At 39.4% G+C, this 19,934-nt stretch overlaps 1 protein-coding gene across 1 annotated transcript in view; it reads right to left on the minus strand.

The window, feature by feature from the left end:
* myo7ba (myosin VIIBa) overlaps positions 1-19,190 on the minus strand; it is a 33,234-nt gene extending 14,044 nt beyond the window's left edge. Inside the window, exons 1-29 of the mRNA XM_074636666.1 lie at positions 19,132-19,190; positions 18,625-18,662; positions 18,392-18,493; positions 18,147-18,299; positions 17,385-17,569; positions 15,818-15,939; positions 15,582-15,724; positions 15,383-15,496; positions 15,082-15,235; positions 14,916-14,992; positions 14,709-14,828; positions 12,781-12,920; positions 12,468-12,678; positions 12,249-12,384; positions 11,996-12,165; positions 11,747-11,887; positions 11,472-11,630; positions 11,302-11,394; positions 9,708-9,802; positions 9,532-9,616; positions 9,223-9,441; positions 6,196-6,405; positions 5,900-6,112; positions 5,175-5,333; positions 4,795-5,088; positions 4,558-4,718; positions 3,881-4,007; positions 3,664-3,783; positions 1,273-1,446 (exon numbers count right to left, since the gene is read on the minus strand). Of these exons, the coding sequence (XP_074492767.1) occupies positions 1,273-1,446; positions 3,664-3,783; positions 3,881-4,007; positions 4,558-4,718; positions 4,795-5,088; positions 5,175-5,333; positions 5,900-6,112; positions 6,196-6,405; positions 9,223-9,441; positions 9,532-9,616; positions 9,708-9,802; positions 11,302-11,394; positions 11,472-11,630; positions 11,747-11,887; positions 11,996-12,165; positions 12,249-12,384; positions 12,468-12,678; positions 12,781-12,920; positions 14,709-14,828; positions 14,916-14,992; positions 15,082-15,235; positions 15,383-15,496; positions 15,582-15,724; positions 15,818-15,939; positions 17,385-17,569; positions 18,147-18,299; positions 18,392-18,493; positions 18,625-18,642 (4,095 nt within the window). The 5' untranslated portion in view covers positions 18,643-18,662; positions 19,132-19,190. The remainder of the gene's footprint in view (positions 1-1,272; positions 1,447-3,663; positions 3,784-3,880; positions 4,008-4,557; positions 4,719-4,794; positions 5,089-5,174; positions 5,334-5,899; positions 6,113-6,195; positions 6,406-9,222; positions 9,442-9,531; positions 9,617-9,707; positions 9,803-11,301; positions 11,395-11,471; positions 11,631-11,746; positions 11,888-11,995; positions 12,166-12,248; positions 12,385-12,467; positions 12,679-12,780; positions 12,921-14,708; positions 14,829-14,915; positions 14,993-15,081; positions 15,236-15,382; positions 15,497-15,581; positions 15,725-15,817; positions 15,940-17,384; positions 17,570-18,146; positions 18,300-18,391; positions 18,494-18,624; positions 18,663-19,131) is intronic.
* Between the last annotated feature and the right edge of the window lie 744 nt (positions 19,191-19,934).

A 19,934-nucleotide genomic window follows, 5' to 3' on the forward strand; every position in this document is an offset into this window, starting at 1 on the left:
GTACGGCAGCTGCACCAACGTGGACCGTAAGGCGCTGGGAAGGGTGGTGCGCTCGGCCCAACACATCACCGGGTGCGAGCTGCCCAGCCTGCAGGAGCTTTACGCCCAGCGGTGCCTCAGGAAGTCCCTGAGGGTCATTAAGGACACCACACCCCCCCCCCACAACAGCCTGTTCTCCCTCCTGCCCTCTGGTAGAAGATACAGGACCCCCAGGACTCACACCAGCAGACTGAGGAACAGTTTTTTCCCCCAGGCCATCACTTTTAAATCGATAATTCATTCGACACATTATTACACAAAAATATATCTTATACTGTTTATACTGTATATATTCTTAATATATATGTTCTTAATATGCCTGTATATGTTCTTAATATGCCCTTGTATAAAGTATTTCCTTTTATAATTGTAATGTAAATGTAATTGTAATGTAAATGTAATGTAAATGTAAATGTAATATAATTTATTATTTTAATGGAGCTTCCCAGCAAAAAGTATTTCACACGTTTGTACCTGTACAACCAGCGTGACAATAAACATCTTGAATCTTGAATCTAGTGCATGAGACAGATAACCTGTAAAAAAATCATGTTCCTCTGTGTCCTCCCAGTGCTCCTAATGACATTTGCAAAATTTCCCCATGCCCGAAGGAAAACAACCAATCACAGCCAAGGAGTCTCTAAAGCAGCTGTCAATCACTGCTCTCGAAACTCTGAAACTCCAATTAAACGGTCAAACTAGGCAGCGCTGATCAAATAGGAATCAATATTCTGTTACTGTAATGTCTATTTCTTGCCTCAAATGTTTTCAGAAACATCTTGTAGTGCACTCTTTAGCTGTAAAATGAGAAAGTTTGTGACCCGGCAGCCATGTTGAAAACCAAGCACCGCCCATCAGCCGAAGCAAACCATCTCATTTTACAGCTAAATGGTAAAATATATTTGTGTTTATGTTATATCGCGTGCAGCGATTTACAGCTGCTTAGAGACTCCTTGGCTGTGATTGGTTGTTTTCCTTCGGGCATGGGGAAATTTTGCAAACGTTATTAGGAGCACTGGGAGGACACCAGAGGAACGTGTTTTTTTTTAACAGATTATCTGTCTCATGCACAACTATCGCGATATAGGGACAGTTTTGTAAAAATAACTTTTTTATCATATTAGCTCAAAGTACAAAGTACAAATAATCCATGCGATACATTTTTAATAGCAGATTTACTTGTCACCTACTGTACTACAGGAACATATACACAGAGCGGAAGTAAGTGCGTACCTTTTCATACAAGGCGACGTACACAGAAAAGCCGAAGGTGTCTTTGAGTTTGACTTTGTTAGAGAGGAGCTGGCAGATCTCTTTGGAGGTAGACGCTGAGTCGACAGGCAGGTTAATGGAGCGTCCATCCATCAGCATCACAGACACAATCATGGGCTTTTTCGTCTTGGTTGCCTACAACAGTACATGAACAAAATGAATAGTAATGAGATCTACTGTGCAGGAAAGTTCATAAGTGCAAAAGGCTCGGTTCACTCAAATTACAAAAATACATGTTCTCACTTACCTGGTGGTATAGTGCCATGCAGAGACAGTTATGGATATAATTTGTGTCTCTGAGATTTCAACTACAGCCACAATAAAATTGAGGTCAACAGTATTCTGTTTGTGGTGCTCACAGCACAGAAAACTGTCAAATGTCATCAACACTTATAATATATACAGTATAATACATAATAATATAATATAATATGTATAAAAGCATAAAGCAGAAGAAAAATAGAAATAAAGGAGTATTTATGTAAATTATGTAATGCTACAATATATGTAGAGAACTATAAATAATACAAATGAAAATATAAGTATAAGAAATATGTACAAATATGTGCATCAAATATTGTATGTGTTTGATGCACATATTTGTAGATATTTCTTATATTTTCAGGCACAACCATCTCTAGGGTTTACAGAGAATGGTCCGCGGCAGTTGTGTGGACGAAAATGCCTTGTTGATGTCAGAGGTCAGAGGAGAATGGGCAGAGTGGTTCGAGATGATAGAAAGGCAACAGTAACTCAAATAACCACTCGTTACAACCAAGGTACGCAGAATACCATCTCTGAACGCACAACACGTCCAACCTTGAAGCAGGTGGGCTACAGCTGCAGAAGACCACCCGGTACTAGCAAGGTGTACCTAATAAAGTGGCCGGTGAGTGTATATAAACTGGAAAAACAAAGTTCGGAAACTTGTGTTTGGTGGATTATTTCTCTGTTGTTACAATGCTAATGGTCATTGTATTTTACATCGTTGGAAAGCCTGTTTATTTACCTTCACAATGATGTCCAACTTGTAAGGAACATGCATTTGTGGGATGAGCAGCACAGCTGATTATGTGGGTAGCGCCCAAGAAAAATTTGCCAAAATGCTCCGTCAATGGTAAACAGTGTATTCTTCCTGTTGGTGTTGACTCTTGTTTTGAGTTGTTTGGTGGATTGGATGATTGAACTCTCTATCAGTAACAAAGAACAAACAAGACGTATTGGCTATTTTACACTTTATTCATTTAATACAATATGTCAGGAGCCTCAGTAGCGGTGGAAGATCAATACGCAGCCACAACAGCCTGGCACCTCCTCCTCATGCTGGTCACCAACCTGGTCACATGTTGCTGTGGGATGGCGTTCCATTCCTCAACCAGGATTGGTTGCAGGTCAGCCAGCGTGGTTGTGTTGGTCGCTCTAACACGTACAGCACGCCCAAGCTGATCCCACAAGTGTTGAATTGGGTTGAGGTGTGGACTCTTGGCAGGCCGTTCCATTCTCTCTACTACCACATTGTGGAGGTAGTCTGTGATAACCCTGGCTCTGTGGGGGCGAGCCTTGTCATCTTGGAGGATGAAGTTAGGTCCCAGATTGTGGAGATATGGGATCGCCACTGGCTGCAGAATCTTATCCCGATATCTCACTGCATTGAGATGGCCTTCAATGATGACAAGCCTTGTTTTGCCAGTGAGGGAGATGCCGCCCAACACCATGACACTGTCCCCACCAAAAGCTGTTACTCCATCGGTGCAACAATCAGCATAGCGTTCTCCACGTCGTCTCCATACTCCATACCCTGCCATCCGACTTTGGCAGACAGAACCTGGACTCATCACTGAACATGACATTCCCCCACATGTTCAGGTTCCATTGTCTGTGTTGTCGACACCAGCGCAAACGGGCCTGACGGTGAAAGGCAGTCATTGCAGGCTTCCTGGTAGCCTTATGAGAATACACTGTTTACCATTGGCAGAGCATTTTGGCAAATCTTTCTTGGGCGCTCCCCACATAATCAGCTGTGCTGCTCATCCCACAAATGCATGATCCTTACAAGTTGGACATCATTGTGAAGGTAAATAAACAGGCTTTCCAACCATGTAAAATACAATGACCATTAGCATTGTAACAACAGAGAAATAATCCACCAAACACAAGTTTCCGAACTTTGTTTTTCCAGTATATATATATCTCAAATCTGTAACACTAGCTACCTGGTGAGAAAATATGTTTTTTTCTTGATTTGGGTAAGCTGTGAACCTTTTTTTCATTATATATATAAAATTCTAATGGGACAATGAACATGAAACCATTGTAAATATTTGCAGGAACATCGTATGTCAGTCTCAGTACCTGCAGCTCCAGCCAGGCTGGAGGCTCCCCTCGCACTCCGTTCATCACTGTGCGTCGCAGCCTTTCAGCACAGTAGGAAGCGTAGCCTCCTGGAGCGAAGCGGATGAAACTTTGTAGGTACTGCCGAAACGAGAGATAAGAAGAGATGAGCGAAACATCAATGCATTCTGCACACTGTTTACGAGACTGAAGCAGCCTTTGCGACTGTTGTACTTACCCTTATAAAGCGATCACTTGGAGGGAAGATGCCCAGACAGAGGGACAGCAGGATCCAGCCACGGAAGTAGCTGTTGCGATTGTTGTTATCTTGTAGCTGCTTGCAGATCTGACAGTAAATCTCATCCCTGGACAGACAACAGACAAATATTGTATTAGTTGAGAAAGAAAACTAGAAATACCACAACACAGTTGTATGCCTCCGCTAACCAATCAAGTTGCAGTTTACATCCATGTCTGTCCAAAATATCATCACTTCATAATTTTATCCTGTTAGTTATTTGTGTGATATTGTCATAATTAGTACATGAATTCTTGAGTTATGTCCAAAAACATGTTTTGTGAGGTCACAGTGACCTTGACCTTTGACAACCAGGTCGAATCAAGTCATTCTTGAATCCAAGTAAACGTTTACACAAAATTTGTTCAAGGCGTTCCTGAGATATTGCTTTCACGAGAATGGGATGGACGTAAGGTCACAGTGTCCTTTGACCACCAAAATCGAATTTGTTCATCCTTGAGTCCAAGTAGATGTTTGTGCCAAATTTGAAGAAATTCCCTGCAGACGTTCCCAAGATATCGCGTTCACGAGAATGGTCCGGACGGATAGACAACCTGAAAACCTAATGCATAAAAAAATACATGGATGTATGTGATTTCAACTGGAGCTTCTGTTACCTGAGGTCACGTCTGACAATGGCATATCCCACAATAATGTGGAGTTTTTCGAGCGACGTCATCGGCCGGTCCAGGGTGGGTCCTTCTCCAATCATGACGTCACTGTCCTCCTTCACAGTCTGCAGGGTGGGAGGCTTGGACGCTTCAGTCAGATCTTCTGACTGTAAGAAAAAAATATCCATCAATATGTTAAAAGAAATGACTGAGAATGAGAACTCAGCAACACTAACACCTCACCTCCTCCATGATGATGGAGGGTTTCCTGAGGCCTGAAGTGGATTTTGGAATTCCATTTTCTTGAATGGTGGATGCTTTTCTGTTTCTGGACAGTAGGTCAGTGAATGTAGATCCCTTCCTTGTTCGAGGGCTCCCTTCTGGCACAGTGTATCCCTTTGGGTTTGTCTCAGTGGGCACAGCAGAAGCCTTCCTGTTTCTTGTCAGAAGGTCTGTGAAAATGGAGGCCTTTCTGTTTGATGTTGGCTCCTCAGGAACTGTGGAAGGCTTCCTTTCTTTTTTATTCCTCAGCACCCTCTAAAACAGTCAGAAATTATATTTTAAAATCTTTGATAAATTAATGTTAATCTACATAATTAGGCAGTATTCAATATTATATATACCTGATCCAGGCCAACCATGTGGCTGAAACGTCTGTCCTTTCTGGAGATCAGCTCCTTCGGCAGAAGGCGTTCCTGCGTGGAGGTTCCCTGGACCTGCTTCTTCGGATCAGGGAGGTCTCCCATGAACCTCAGGATGATCCACCACACAGTCAGAGAGGCCTGGTGATAACATAACAGAAACACCATGATAAGTTAAAGGTGTTATTGACAAAATTATATATATATATAATTCGTATTTATATATATATATATATATATATACATATATATATATATATATATACGAATATTTAAAAATAAAATAAGAAAAATACATCCACAAAACCTTTAAAAAGGTGCTGAATAAAAGTATGGCTTTTCCAGAACAAAAAATTATTATGATTGTGAATTAATCATGTTAAAAATGTTGGCGGGTCCAAAATGAATGTTTTGTTTATCTCTGTGGAAGATATCTGACGTTCGACTCCCACTTCTAAAAAGGCTTGTGAGCCAATCGTAAAACGACATTGGTATCACGTGGTATCTCTGGGTCGTTGGAGATTGACGTTAAGTGCCTGGCAATGACTTGTTATGAAGTAAATGCTATGGAACAGGGGAGGGAGAATGCGACATCTAGTGGCTGAATGTTATCAACGTTATCAATAGCACCTTTAATGAAATAAATAAAGATAACCCTCATATGAAAACAACTGAAATGATGAATTAAAGTGGTCTAAGGGAAGCACCAGAACATCTCCTTCATCTTCGTGGTACAGCAGGGGCTGCCGAAGCCTCTGGCGGATGTGGGTGTGGGTGGCAGCACCCTGGAAGTACATGGAGGCAAATTTGGAGAAGGAGTACTCATCCAGGTCATCGTCATCTTCTTTGGGAAGATCTTCCTCCATGGGGATGTCGTCGATGTCTATCTCCTCTGTGATTGTCCTTCTCCCCTCAAACTTCTGAAAACAGATACAGACATGCAGACATGCAGTGACTGACTCTTCAAGGAATACAAAATGTGCAAAGCTTTCGGTTCCCAAACCTCGAATCCCACAGGCGCTTGCCCCTCCTTCCCTCCAACCATAACGGGCAGGAAGTCAAAGATGCTGTCCACCATCTCCCCGTCTGTGATGGATTCAGTCTGAGCTTTGGCCTCCATCTCTTTCTTCCGCCTCAGCACTTCCTCCAAGTGTTTCTGACGCTCCAAAATGACCTGCCGTTCTTCTTCTTTCTCTTTAGCAGAGAGGTACATCTGAAAGAACACACAACACAAAGGAAGATCAGGAAAAAGGCATCATCCTGAACCACAACTGCCTGCAAAATGTATTTTACTACCTAACTAACAATGTAACCCAAATAACATAAATAAATTATTCACAGAGGTGGATTTTTTTTTAATATTCGCTTTCTGCTGCTAGTTACAGCATGGTAGCATTAAAGCAGTTTGGGGTTCAGTGCTTTGCTCATAGAGCAGTAGTTACTGAAGCAGGGGCTTCTGACACACTATCCTCTACCACTCATTCCAAACCACAGTGATACATGGAAAGATAGAGTAACTCAAATAATATGAAAAAAAAATAGAAAATATGATTTGATTTAAAAACATACCCACATATTTGTGTTTAGGAGGAAAATAACCATCGATTTATAATTTCAAATTGGTGTACTGACATTTACTAAATTTACCATCCCAATAACCTGTAAGCCTCCAGCCACAATCAGGCCAGCCATTAGGAATTATGGGCAGGGGGACAGACTTTCCAAATTGGGCCACTCATCCACCCCGACTCCAGGTCGCCCAGATTCATAGGATACCAGTATCTTTACTCCAACTTTAAAAATGAGCCTGCTAGCGGGTTTTATTTGCTAGTCTGCCTATAGCTCCTCATCTTTGTACGTCCAGCTTTGCCTGTCATACCTGCTGCTTCTCCAGAAATGTGTTCATTGCCTCTCTGATCCTTTCATTTTCATGTTCTCTCTGTACCCTGGCTTTTATTTTGTTGAGCCCCCGATCAGGGCTTTCCACAAGGATATGGAGTAGCCAGCCAGAGGGAAACAGTAGCCAGCTAGGGGCGTCTGGGGGCATGCCACCCCGGAGAAGTTTTCTTTTTTTATAAAAGTCCAAATTTGGTGACCTGTGGCGCATTGTAATGCTACTATTCCATCATATACACTGATCTTAATTATTGTGTATTTCAATGAGTTTGCCTGCCTGATTGTAAACATGTAGTGAATTATTGTAAAGGAGAATCAGGCTTCTAGTGCATTTTAGCCCACAGTCTGTAATAGTTATTAATATTAAACCACATCTATTCCTGACTGATCAGAACTTTTCTAATTTAGAATCATAGACCTTATTTATTATTTATTTATTGACACCTTCACTGTGGTTCATCAAGACATGCCACAATGATGGTTAATGTATAAATGCTCTCTTATTCAATGGAAATAAACAGGGTTACTTTAAGGGTCCCAGGTCTTATCCAGCCTGTGTATTGATTTTAAATTAAACTATTTATAAAATAAACCTATGGCAAAAAGAACTCTGAAATAACAAAACATGTGAATCACTTGACTCAAATCATGTGAATCTAGTTAATCAACTCAACTTCTATCATCTTCACTATCATCATAATTTATAACATAGGGGCAGGAACAGCAGGAAGTTCCATTACATCATATTTATATTTATGATTTGGGACATCTGGATCTGTGTATGAGTCCGACCCTCTGGAGATGACGTCATCTCTCATCGATCAGCTGTTTCCCGTTAATTAGGCCTGCCAGAGTTTCATAAGGAACTGATATTAGTTTTACATTTGTCCACGGGTGGGGTCTGTCGGCCACCCGCTCAGTCTGTTCCTCCGTGTGGTGCGCACCCTGCACCCCTCTCACCAGCTGTTTTAATGAAACCAATATATTTATTTAACATGTAAATATATTTAAGTTGTATTGTCATTGATATAGGTCAGTAAGTTAAGTGTTGTTCTTGATCTCATTTAAGGGTCAACCATAGACCTTTGCAAATAGTTAGCTAAAAGTAAAAAGCTCAAAGTAATGGAGACATAGTTTAGAAATGTAGCTAAGAGAGGATAAACATTTGAAATAACTTGCTAAAGTAATGGATAAATGGTTGAAATAGTTAGCTCAAAGTAAGAAACAGTTGGAATAGTTAGCTAAAAGTAACAGTTGAAATACATCCCAATGAATGAAAACGGGTGAATTAGTTAGCTAAACGTAATAAATAACTGGCTAAATGGTTGGCTAAAGGTAAGGGATAAATGGTTTAGAGCGTTAGCTAAGAGAAGAGAAACATTTGAAATAGCTAGCTAGCTAAAGTAACGAATAAACAGCTAACGTTAGCTAAAGTAACGAATAAACAGCTAACGTTAGCTAAAGTAACGAATAAACAGCTAACGTTAGCTAAAGTAACGAATAAACAGCTAATGTTAGCTAAAAGTAACCAATAAACAGTTGAAATAATTAGCTAAAAGGAACTGATAAATGAATGAAATAGTTCACTAAAAGTAACAGTTAAACAGTTGAAATAATACCTCACAAATGGACAGGTGGAATAGTTAACTAAAAGTCATAAATAAGTGGTTAAATGGATAAATGGTTTATATTGTTAGCTAAGAGAGGATAAACATTTGAAATAGCTAGCCAGCTAAAGTAATACCTCATGTTAGCTAAAAGTAAGGAATAAACAGTTGAAATAATTAGCTAAAAGGAACTGATAAATGAATGAAATAGTTAGCTAAAAGTACCAGTTAAACAGTGGAAATAACTCAAAATGAATGGATAAGTGAAATAGTTAGCTCAAAGTAATAAACAGGCAAACTCAGTAGCTCAAAGTAATGCATAAACAGTAGAGATAATTAGCTAAAAGTAATCAATAGTTCAAATAGTTAGCTTAAAGTCATGGACATTTGGAACATGACAGGTGGTGTCGATGAAAGGGAACTTGAGTTGAGTCCCTGCTGTACCAGATCAAACCAGCAGGGACTTAACCTTCTTTTACGATTGTCACCCAGAGAGGGTTCTAAATAGTTCTTTAAGTTCAACTTACATCTGTTTTGATCTTTTTGATAGCTTTTCTTGCCAGCCCACCCCTGGTGTGTGCCTGCAGGAGGATCACAGCGTCTCTCTTGCGCTTCCATTCCTTCCTGGCCAGGTATCCTCTGACTCGGGCCTGCAGCACAATGGCTGCCTCGCGCTCCTTCTTATACTGGAAGTGGAGCTGACGAGACCGCACCTGTGCCTGCAGCCTCGCAAAGCCCAGCTGGACCTAGAATTAGAATATGATTGAAGGAGTTTATTGCATGTCAGGCCTATATTTTCACTTTGATAAATACTGATGTATTAAACAGTGAATCACCACTTTGTAGAGCTTTCTGCCTTTGTGTCCTCTCCAGTATTTCTGAATGATGAGAGCACCTGCTTTTTTCCTTAGGAATTCTCTCCTTTAGAGGGCATGAGTCATACGGACATGAAGTTATAAGTCACATGAGCACAAAAACCAAAGCAGCTCATTTTGCAGCTTTTGTCCCATACCTGTATTTGTAGCCTCTCAGGACTTTCTGGATCAGAAGTGCTTTCTCATTTAGTTCTTTCATTCGCTCCAGTTCGAGCATGGTGTCATGGAAGTCCTGAGAGAAAACAGTAGCAAGTTGTTGTTTTTTTTATTTAAGTGGATTATATTATAATCAACTGAATACCTAATTAAAAAAATAAACAATTAATGAAATAATGTGGTTTTTGAGGCTGTACTTAAGCAGAGTGGTGCAACAAGCTAAATGCTAACATTAGCATGCTAACATTCTCACAATGGCAATGCTAACATGCTGTGCTGCTGTTTAATGCTTACCATGTTCACCATCTTAGTTTAATGTGTTGTATGCTAAAATTTGCTAATTAACAACACAAAATACTGCTGATGTGAATGCCATTAGTTTTGCAGGTATTTAGTCATAAACCAAAGTATTGGTCAGATTGAAATTAGGATCTGATGATACCATTACATGAAAAGTCAGGCCAACCGACAGACCAACATTGCCATCCTCGGAGCCACGCCGCTAAAAACTATATTTAACTTCATCAAATACAATATGACTTGATTTTTTACAATCTGACTAACTGAATTTGAGCAGTGGACACCTGAATTTTGTATTTGAATTTGTGAACTCTAAAAGTTACCTTTTTACTTACTTGAAATGACTTACTAGAAATTTCTAGGAATAATTGAAACCACACAAATTCAGATGGATACGGAAGCCCTAAACGGATATGATTCAAAAAAATTTTTTAATGCAGTTATCTTGAGAAAACAAGCTTTGTTATCTCGAGATAACAAGATAATTAACTCGACACAAGAAAACAAAAGGTTGTTTTTTTATATTTTTTTATATTTCTTATATTGTTTGGGTCAAAGCAGCCGAAGATAAATGCATTCAAACGGCCCAGACCGAGCTGACAGTGATGGACTTGGTGAAGTTGGCGGAAGTATACACCTGACTAAGTCTAGTTTTCAAAATAAGATGTTAACAAGGGTACATACAAAATACATATCTGCAAAAAACATTAATTGGATTATATTCACTAGAAGTATAAAACATGTTACCTGTGTCCTTTATAAATTACAAAGAAAATACCACAAATTTGCAAGAAAAATGCTTAGATTATTATTAATATTTGGTTTTTGGTTACTGGGAAAATAAGTTTATGAATAATTTGTGGCAATAACTGATAAATTAGAGTTGATGAAATCTCAGACACAAAATCCTTCTGCTAACTTCACCAAGTCCTTCGTTTGATTGCATTTACCGTTGGCTGGTTTGACACAAACATTATAAGTAATAAAAGAAAACAACTTTTTGTTTTTAACGAGTTAATTATCTCATTATATCAAGACAACAAAGCTCATTTTTTGAGTTTGCGACATAATTAACTTGTGATCTCGAGATAACAGTATTAAAAAAATGTTTGAATCATGTCCGTTTAGGGCTTCCGTAGATGAATGATTTTTTTAAAGTTAGTTCTTTCAATGGTACAAATTAGGTATTCAGTTGTTTATAACATTCAAATTATTTTGGCTATTGTATGCCTCCATCACTAACAACAGATTGTACATAAAAATGTAAGGCAGTACCTTGAGGAATATCTTTGTCTTGCCAGTCTTCCAGTCGCCCTCTCCAGTAAGCACAGATTCACAAATGCTTTCACAGCATTTCTCTTTACTTTCCTGTTGGAGCAAAATAATCATCAAAAGGTATCTGGATGTCATGATCAAAATGATCACGTAGAAAACCTCCAACTTACTGTTTTGGGATCACAGAGGGAAGTTTTCAGGAGGACACGGTAGCGATTTAGAAACTCATCGAATGTGTAGCGTACAGGATATCCAGCTTTCCGGATCCTGATGGTCTCCATCATGCCAGAGTAACGGAGCTGACGCATACACAGCTCTCTGTCAAACAGCTGGGACACAGAGGGATGTGATCTGATTTACTCACACAAAATTATTTCATTCATTTTTGGTACATATTTAAATAAGTTTTATTTTTGGTTGGAGTGAATGCAGCTTCTTTTCTCACCATGGGCTTCTTGAAGTCATTGGGTTTAATACAGCGTACAAAATAGGGTTGGCACACAGTCAGTGTTTTCATCAGGGAATCCAGAGACTGACGGAACTGGCCAGCCAGTGTTGGAACACGCTTCTTGCCATCAGTCGCTTGCTGTCAGACACAAACAAATGTCACAGTGTAAGTAATAACATACTGATATTTTTTATTTTCCAACTGACTATATCCGTGTCAAATGCTGAGGCTAAAGGCTGCTCTGACCCGCAGGCTGTTGTTGGCCGTGGTGATGATCATCCTGGGGTTGACGCTGCTCTTGATCGTACTGGAAGACAGCACATTTTGAAACGCCTGTTTGAGGAGTTTATTGGTGGAGGTCTCCACCAGCTGAATCAGATCTGAGCTGAGGGCGTCACGGTTTTTCTCAAGGAAACCTCAAAACAAGACAGACACAGTAAGAACAACACACAGGACTTGCACGAGAATGGTTTGCTGCGTTTAAAAGCTTTAAAAGTACCTTTTGAATCATAATAGACCTCTCCTGCAAAATGTTTGATTCCAAACTGTGTCTCATAGTTGTTCTTAGGGGGAACATAGATGTCCACTTTCCCATGGACCTGATTCAGTTTTTGGAGAAGGGTGGTATCTGTGCCCTGAAAATCAACAAAAGAAGAGAGTTAAAATCTGCTTTGCTTTGTTACCTTTGACTTTATGAGGTACAAGAAGGATAATAGACCTTGGGGAAGTTGCTCTCCTCATCAATAAGCGCCAGCATGTTCAGAGGTTTACTGGCCAATACGTCCAGGGTGTGTTGGTTGTCTTGGTAGTCAATGTGCTTCCAAACAATGTTTTCACAGGTGTACTCATCCTGCTCCAGCTTGAAAACGTGCCTGACGAAGAACTGCTGCAACTGCTCATTGGCAAAGTTGATGCACAGCTGCTCAAAGCTGCATTAGTTCAACAAATGCAACAGGGAAAGAAAGATGGGTTTTAGTTTAGATCTTAGTCATTGTGTCCTTTGTCTAAAAACAGCAACAATAAACGCCAACCTGTTTTTGTTGAAGTTCTCAAAGCCAAAGATGTCAAGCAAGCCTATTGACTGTCGGACCTCTTTGGAATCCTCAGGTGGCTTGTAAACGGCAGCGTTGATTTTGTCCACGACTAACAGGAAAAGTCTTCCATAAATAGCCTGAACAAATAATACAGAGAATAGCTTCTAATTATAGACAGCACCACAAACTGTATTCAAAACAACAGATGTCATACATTTTGACACAGACATTCATGTTATTACTTCCTTGCTATGGTAAATGACTCCATTTTAACAGTCTCTGCTCTTAGCCTATTTTTAGCCTTTAGGTACATCTGTTTTCAGTAATGACTTATTCGTTGCCAGACTTTGTATTGTTTTATCCACAAAAATGTAATCTGCGGCCTTGACCTGGTCTTCCTTGAAAAAGAGGTTGCTTATATACAAAAATGGTGCTAAGAAGATAAATGCTTAAGACTTTTCATACTGCCAACTGCAGTTCAAAATGTCCACTTGTCTAGCCAACACATCAGTTCATTTGAATATGTCAGAAACAGATAGCTGCATGCCATGCTATACGTTGAGCTTAATGCTAACATATAACAACATACTAACATTAGCATTAACATTAGCACATTAACATGATACAATGCTGAATATTACTACGCTGCTAAAGTTAACATATTGTATATTAGCTAGTATCATACCAATATACTAACATTATACTAACATTGTATCCCTGCTTGCTAAAAGTTAGCATGTTAGTTAACATGATCAAATATTAAACATGACTACGCTGCTTAAGCTTACAGAATAGTATATTAGTATCATACCAACATACTATCATTAGCATTACCCTTACGTTCTAACAGTTAGCAGAATAGTTCATACAATACTTCACATACGGGACTATGCTGCTAAAGCTAACATATTAGTATCATTCCTATCATAGCAGCATATTAACACTAGCATGTATCCTTAGGTTCTAACAGTTAGCATGTTAACATGATTCTATGCTGCTAAAGCTAACATATTAGTAGGCCTAGATTAGGATCATACCAGCATACTAACATTAGTATTGATCCTTTCATTCTAAAAGTGAGCATGTTAACATGATTCTATACTAAACGGGACTATGTTGTTAAAGTTAACATATTGGTAGATTAGTATGTATCATACCAGCACAGGCCTACTACCATTATCATTTCACTCGAAAAGTTAACATTTGAATTAAACTTCTCTTTATACATCCATGGTTAATACAACACTAAACGGGACTATGCTGCTAAAGCTAACAGATTTGCATATTAGTAGCATAAGCATAGCCTACTAACATTAGTATTGACCCTTTCATTCTAAAAGTTAGCATGTTAACATGATTCAACACTAAGCATGACTATGCTGCTAAAGATGACACATTAGTATAGTAGTATCATACCAGCATGCTAAACGTTAGCATGCTAACAAAATGTTACTATGCTGCTAAAGTTAACATATTAATATGCTGCTAACATGAATCAGTAAATTAATAAATTAATTAGTAAAACTTATAATATTGAGCTAAGCCTGACAAAGGCCAGCTAGACCAATAGTTTCCAACCTCTCTAGTCTATGACCCCATAAAACAAATCAGTGTCTCTGCAACCCCTGATTGCAGGTGCATTAGTGTGGTATGTGCTGTGAGCAGTTCAACCAAAAACGATTTCCTTCCCTTCTCAGATTGCCTCATTTTAAAGAATTTCAGAGGCCTGAGGTTAAAGAGGTTAAAGAAATATTTGATGTAGAGTCTGAGGAGTCCTAAAACAGCCACTCTACATCTGGTTTCATGTTCTGCCTCACTGGTGGTAAGCGATTCAAGTTTCTACTTTAGAATATGTTAAAATGAGCTGCATTAACATCTGAAATACATTTTTGGCTTTTGAAAACATAGATCAAGACTGAGGTGACCTTGACGAAGGCGTCCCTGCCATCCACGGCCTGGGCAGAGGTCAGGGGTTTGGTCACACTCTCTCTGGCTGTCATGAAGGAGTGCTGAGTCAGACTCTTCTCCAGCGCTTTGGGATCCACCTGAAGTAATGGGACAAACACAGCAAGACAAGGTTATCTCCGCTCCTTTTATATGCATATATAAAAAAAAAATTTAAAAATGCATACCTCCAAAAGTTGGCTAGCCATGCTGAAATGGGATGATGTGAGGATGTCACAGCCCTCTAGGTTATGTACTATGGTGCCTGAAATAATACAAGAAAAATGTGTTTAATGGCTCAAAAGATGCAATTATTTCTCTACAGTACATGTATCCCATTGTATGGTGCTGTACCCTTAAAGTCCACATTGCCTAGGTGAAGGATAGCAGCGAGCAGTTTGGAGATTTCCCAGGAGTCATTCTCTGTGAACATGAGGATCTTCAGAGCTGAACGGAAGTGGGCGTATTCCTTCACATCATCACGCCCTTCACAGCTGGTGCACTTTCCCTGGTGATATGATCACATGGTTTAAAGCTAAATGTGAATTCTTATCTGGTTATATGCGGTTCACAGTCACATATTGATTTATCTTCAGGATCCATTAATTAAAGAACGTTTCTTCTAATTTCCCAGTTTGCAGAATTATTTCAGTACCATGGTCAGATAGTTGTACTCAGCAGCAGTCCCAAGGGAAAGAATCTTTTTCTGCTCAGCTGGCATGCCCATCAGCATGTAGTAAAAGATGTGGTAGTTTCTTTCCTCAGGCGCCTGCACACGGAAGCACATGATCTTTACCAGAAGAAAATTTGACTTGTACTGCTCTTGCAAATATTCAGCTAACCAATCTTCCCACCTGACGACAAACTCGGGACTTCTCCAGCAGGTACTGGTCAATGCGGGCCCCTTCAATGGACCCACCGTCGGTGAAGTTGATGTCAATGTACTTCCCAAAACGACTAGAGTTATCATTACGAATGGTTTTGGCATTACCAAAGGCTGAGAAGAAAAACACAAATGTAACAAAGCAGATTAAGTGAAAAAGGGGGGTTTCAGATGATTATGAAAACTTTGTTGGTGTTTTGCTCTTACCCTCCAAGATGGGGTTCGCTTCAAGAATCTGCTGCTCGATCCAGGAGTGCTGGCCGCTCACTGCAGCTAGGAACTGCAGTATGAGCTTGGTGCTCTCAGTTTTCCCTGCTCCTGACTCTCCACTGATTGGGAAAACAAAGAGGTAAGCCTGTGTAGAGACTGTTGCCTGTTTCCCACCTATACCTCTGTTTTAAACCCAATGTGGCAATGCCGTTTAAAAGTTCTCAACATTAACAAAGGTGTTCCACAAGGATCAACTTTAGGTCCTGTTTTTTTTCACAAACTATAACATTGAACCTATGCCTGTATGGTAATAATTGTTGATTCCATGTGTATGCAGATGACACAATTTTATATATGCATGCACTTAGTACCCTGTAGCACAGTTTTGAATCTATACAAAAATCCCTTAACAACTTAAAATTGGTTCTAAATTAAGAAAATAAACACATTCATGCTTTTTTTTATCAATCTAGTGAAGAATCCATGTATCTACACACAAAATGGATTAAAAAATGAAAAGGTTTCCATCTCCAAATATCTTGACATCTCCAAATATCTTGATATCTTTTAAGTTTTATATTCCCAAAATGATAAAGAAGCTTAAACTTATCTTGGGTTCTTATATAGAAACAGGAAGTGCTCCTCTAAAATCAGTAGAAAACATTTGGTCCAGTGCCTTCCAATTGGGGATCATGGTGATGTAGTTTATATGCACACATCAGCTCCTTTCCTAGACCCCCTATATCAGTTTCATCGCTGCACCCTTTAGCAAAATCTAAACTGGACATCTCAGTCTCATAAAGGTGAGAAACACTGACTCCTTTTCATTTATAAACCACTGATTCAAAAGCTACCTACATGTCTATCCAAACCTCTGAAGTTCTGTAAACCCCTCATGTGCACAGCGCTTTTAGTTTCTTTGAACCATCACAGATGGCGTCATCTTCAGAAAACTCTTGGACTTATGACTCATAGTTTGTCTCTCATTGAAACAATACCTCCAGTTGAATATGAATGTTTTAAATGATCATTTTGCCTTTGTTATCATTTCATCAGCTAGTCTCGTAGTTTTTTTTATGGTAACTCGTGGTAATGTTGTAACAAATGAATATTTATCAATTACTTTTTCTAATAATCAATTGTTGAGCTATACAATGTTGGAAATTGCCCAAGTTGACATATTCAGATATCTAGTTTTGTTCAAAACACAACGACATTCAGTTTACTATCATAGACGACTAAGGAAACCAGCATATATACACATTTGACAAGCTGTAACCAGAGTTTTTTGTAATTTTTACTTTAAAAAAAGGACTTAATAGATTATAAAAATAGTTGCGGATTCATTCACTGTCAATCAACTAATCAATTTATCATTTCGGCTCTATAATGTTGTCTTTTTTATGCAACCATTACTTGTCACACTTCTTATTAACAGGGCACTCCTGCAAAAGAGAGCTTCTCAGTGGGTTTCCCCAGTATGAATAAAGGATTCAATGAATTAATCAATCATTTGGAACAGTCTAAATACTGATCTGGAATCAGCCTCAGACAAAAAGCAGACCTGATGACACAGCATTGGTTCTTTTGGCTGCGGCGCATGTTGAAAAAGCAGCTGTCTGCTATGGCGAAGACGTGCGGCGGCAGTTCACCGAGCCTCCGGTCTGTGTACATATGCACATGCTCGGTGGTGTAAATGGGCAGCAGCTGGTAAGGGTTGACTGCAACCAGAATGGAGCCTGTGTATGTCTAAAAACAGAAAAGGGTGTTAACTACCACACAGTAGCACAGTTGAGGAGTGTGTGTACATGTGCTTCCACCACAATAACCTGTTTATGCTCATCATCAAGCCAGTGACCCCCCCTCCCCCTGGGTTATTGCTGCAATGCACGAGATGCACGTTCTTAATATGATTCATTGGATCTAAAGATTTCATGGATGGATTACAATCATGAAAAGCTGTACCAAACACTGGTTTATAATATAAAGAACAACTCCTACATAAAGGAATATCAGCCTTTGTAAATTCTGCCCCCAGCATTTAGTAGTAGTATTTCTTATACAACAAAATGGCCTGATTCATAATTTAACACACACACTGCTGAGCTTTGATGCTTTGATGACATAGAAACACTGAGATGTCTCTTTCGACAGAGGCTCATTTGTCTCTATGGAGACAAACAGCACTGTGACAAACGGGGCAAAGTCTAAGATAGAAAGCCAATCAGAGCAAGGGAAGACACAGGCGAGTAAGCATTTCCACAGCAGGTTATGGACACAATAAAACATAGGCGGTTCAGAGTGCATACTGGGAATAGAAACCTACATAGATGGTGCCTTCTTTGTGTCGCACCAGGAGATTCCTGAGGAGCCCTGCCTCGTTGAGATCACCGAGCCTTATCATGTCATCCACACCCTTCACAGAGGTGGGGTGCATGGGCCGGATGGTGCCCTCCGTCTTCTTGTTGATCTTGTGCTCCTGTATGAATTTTATGAAAGAGTTGACTTTAAGGCTTGCACTCATTTTTTCTGGACCTGAATAAAAAGGCAAACTCTTGTGGGGTTTTGTACCTTTCCTTCATCATCGATCAGCTGGAACTGTCCAGTGTCTGTCACCTTGACCTCGGCCCCGAGCGGCACCTCGACACCGGAGTCCACCCATACAAAATCCCCCTAGATGGCGAAACCAGAAGTTGTAAAATAAAAAACGCCATACCGAAAACGCCCAACAGTCTCAAAATGACCATCTGGACATTATACATTTTAGAATTATCTGTAAATATTAAAGAGATACTCATTCTTACTTTACTCAAATGCAACATAGCAGAAACCTGGATTAAGCCTGTAAAGAAAAAGAGAAAATATCGTAATACAGATTCAGCCCAGTCACATTAATTATACTTAACAAAGACCTGCTATCAAACCAATATTACCTGTCAGTTAGGTATACTCAGTAGGCTTTAATAGTGTGGACCATACCTCAACATATTTATAGCAAAATACTGTCGATAAGATATCATTTAAAATAATAATACAAAAAACTTGAAATTACAAGCCGTTTGAGTCCTTGAACATTTTTCATTTTGACTGCACAACTTAAGCACAATTCTAAAACATCTAATTTTAACATAATATCTACTGTATATGACTTTCACTTTCAAGACACTTCTATTAATGATTTTGTATCAAATCGCATTATAAGATCACAATGGAAAAGTCATAATGAAAAAAATACAACTAACATATTGAAGTTACTTCTTTGGAAACAGTAAGATACGGAGTGGAATCACAGATTTCATGTCAACTCTTACCTGAGGATAGTTGAGTCTTTGGTGGAAGCCCCTGCTGCTGCTGCTGCAACTTCTCGAGTGACTGTGAAGCAGGAAGCAGGAAGTTTTCCCAGCAAACACCTCTTTATGGCCCTTTGACTTTGCTCCTGCAAAGGTAGAGCCACCCAGTGTCACCGAGCAGAAGACTCGAGGCCTATACTTAATATCATCACAGAGCATCCACTTAACAATAACTGGAATTTGCTGTTAAATATCTCATGTTAATGTAAAGATGATACATGTTCTTACCTTTAAATTAACAGACGTCTGGCTACTGAAAAGAGTCATGCTCGGCTGACGACGAGACAAGACTACAGTAGTACGGCTATCTACTGTAAACTATATGAACACAATATGCGTATCTAATAAATAGAAGGTAAACTAAATTTACATTATTGACAAAACACATGAATCTTAAAAAAAAACTCTTCTTTGCTAATTTTCTTCTTTGAAATATTGAATAATGATAAACACCAGACAAAACAGTACTCTTTGACGACACAATCAGTCAGCCGATGTCAGAAATCACGCTAAAAGTAGACAGTGGATTACCCAAATGCCAGTAAGTCACTTTTCCTAATCCATAAACAGATGTCACAGGTCAAGTACTGCCAACGTGTTGCGCTGTAATTCACGGCAATTATGTTGTAAACAGCAGATAGTAAATAGAAATGAGGCTGGGCTCACTCTGGAGATGTGACAATGTGATCTTGCTGGATAAAAACAGCTCATACCATCCATATCAGCTGTGTGGTGTGGGACAATATTGACAGATCAGACCGAAC

Source organism: Sebastes fasciatus, chromosome 5 (genome assembly GCF_043250625.1).
Source record: "Sebastes fasciatus isolate fSebFas1 chromosome 5, fSebFas1.pri, whole genome shotgun sequence".
Classification (NCBI taxonomy): Eukaryota; Metazoa; Chordata; class Actinopteri; order Perciformes; family Sebastidae; genus Sebastes; species Sebastes fasciatus.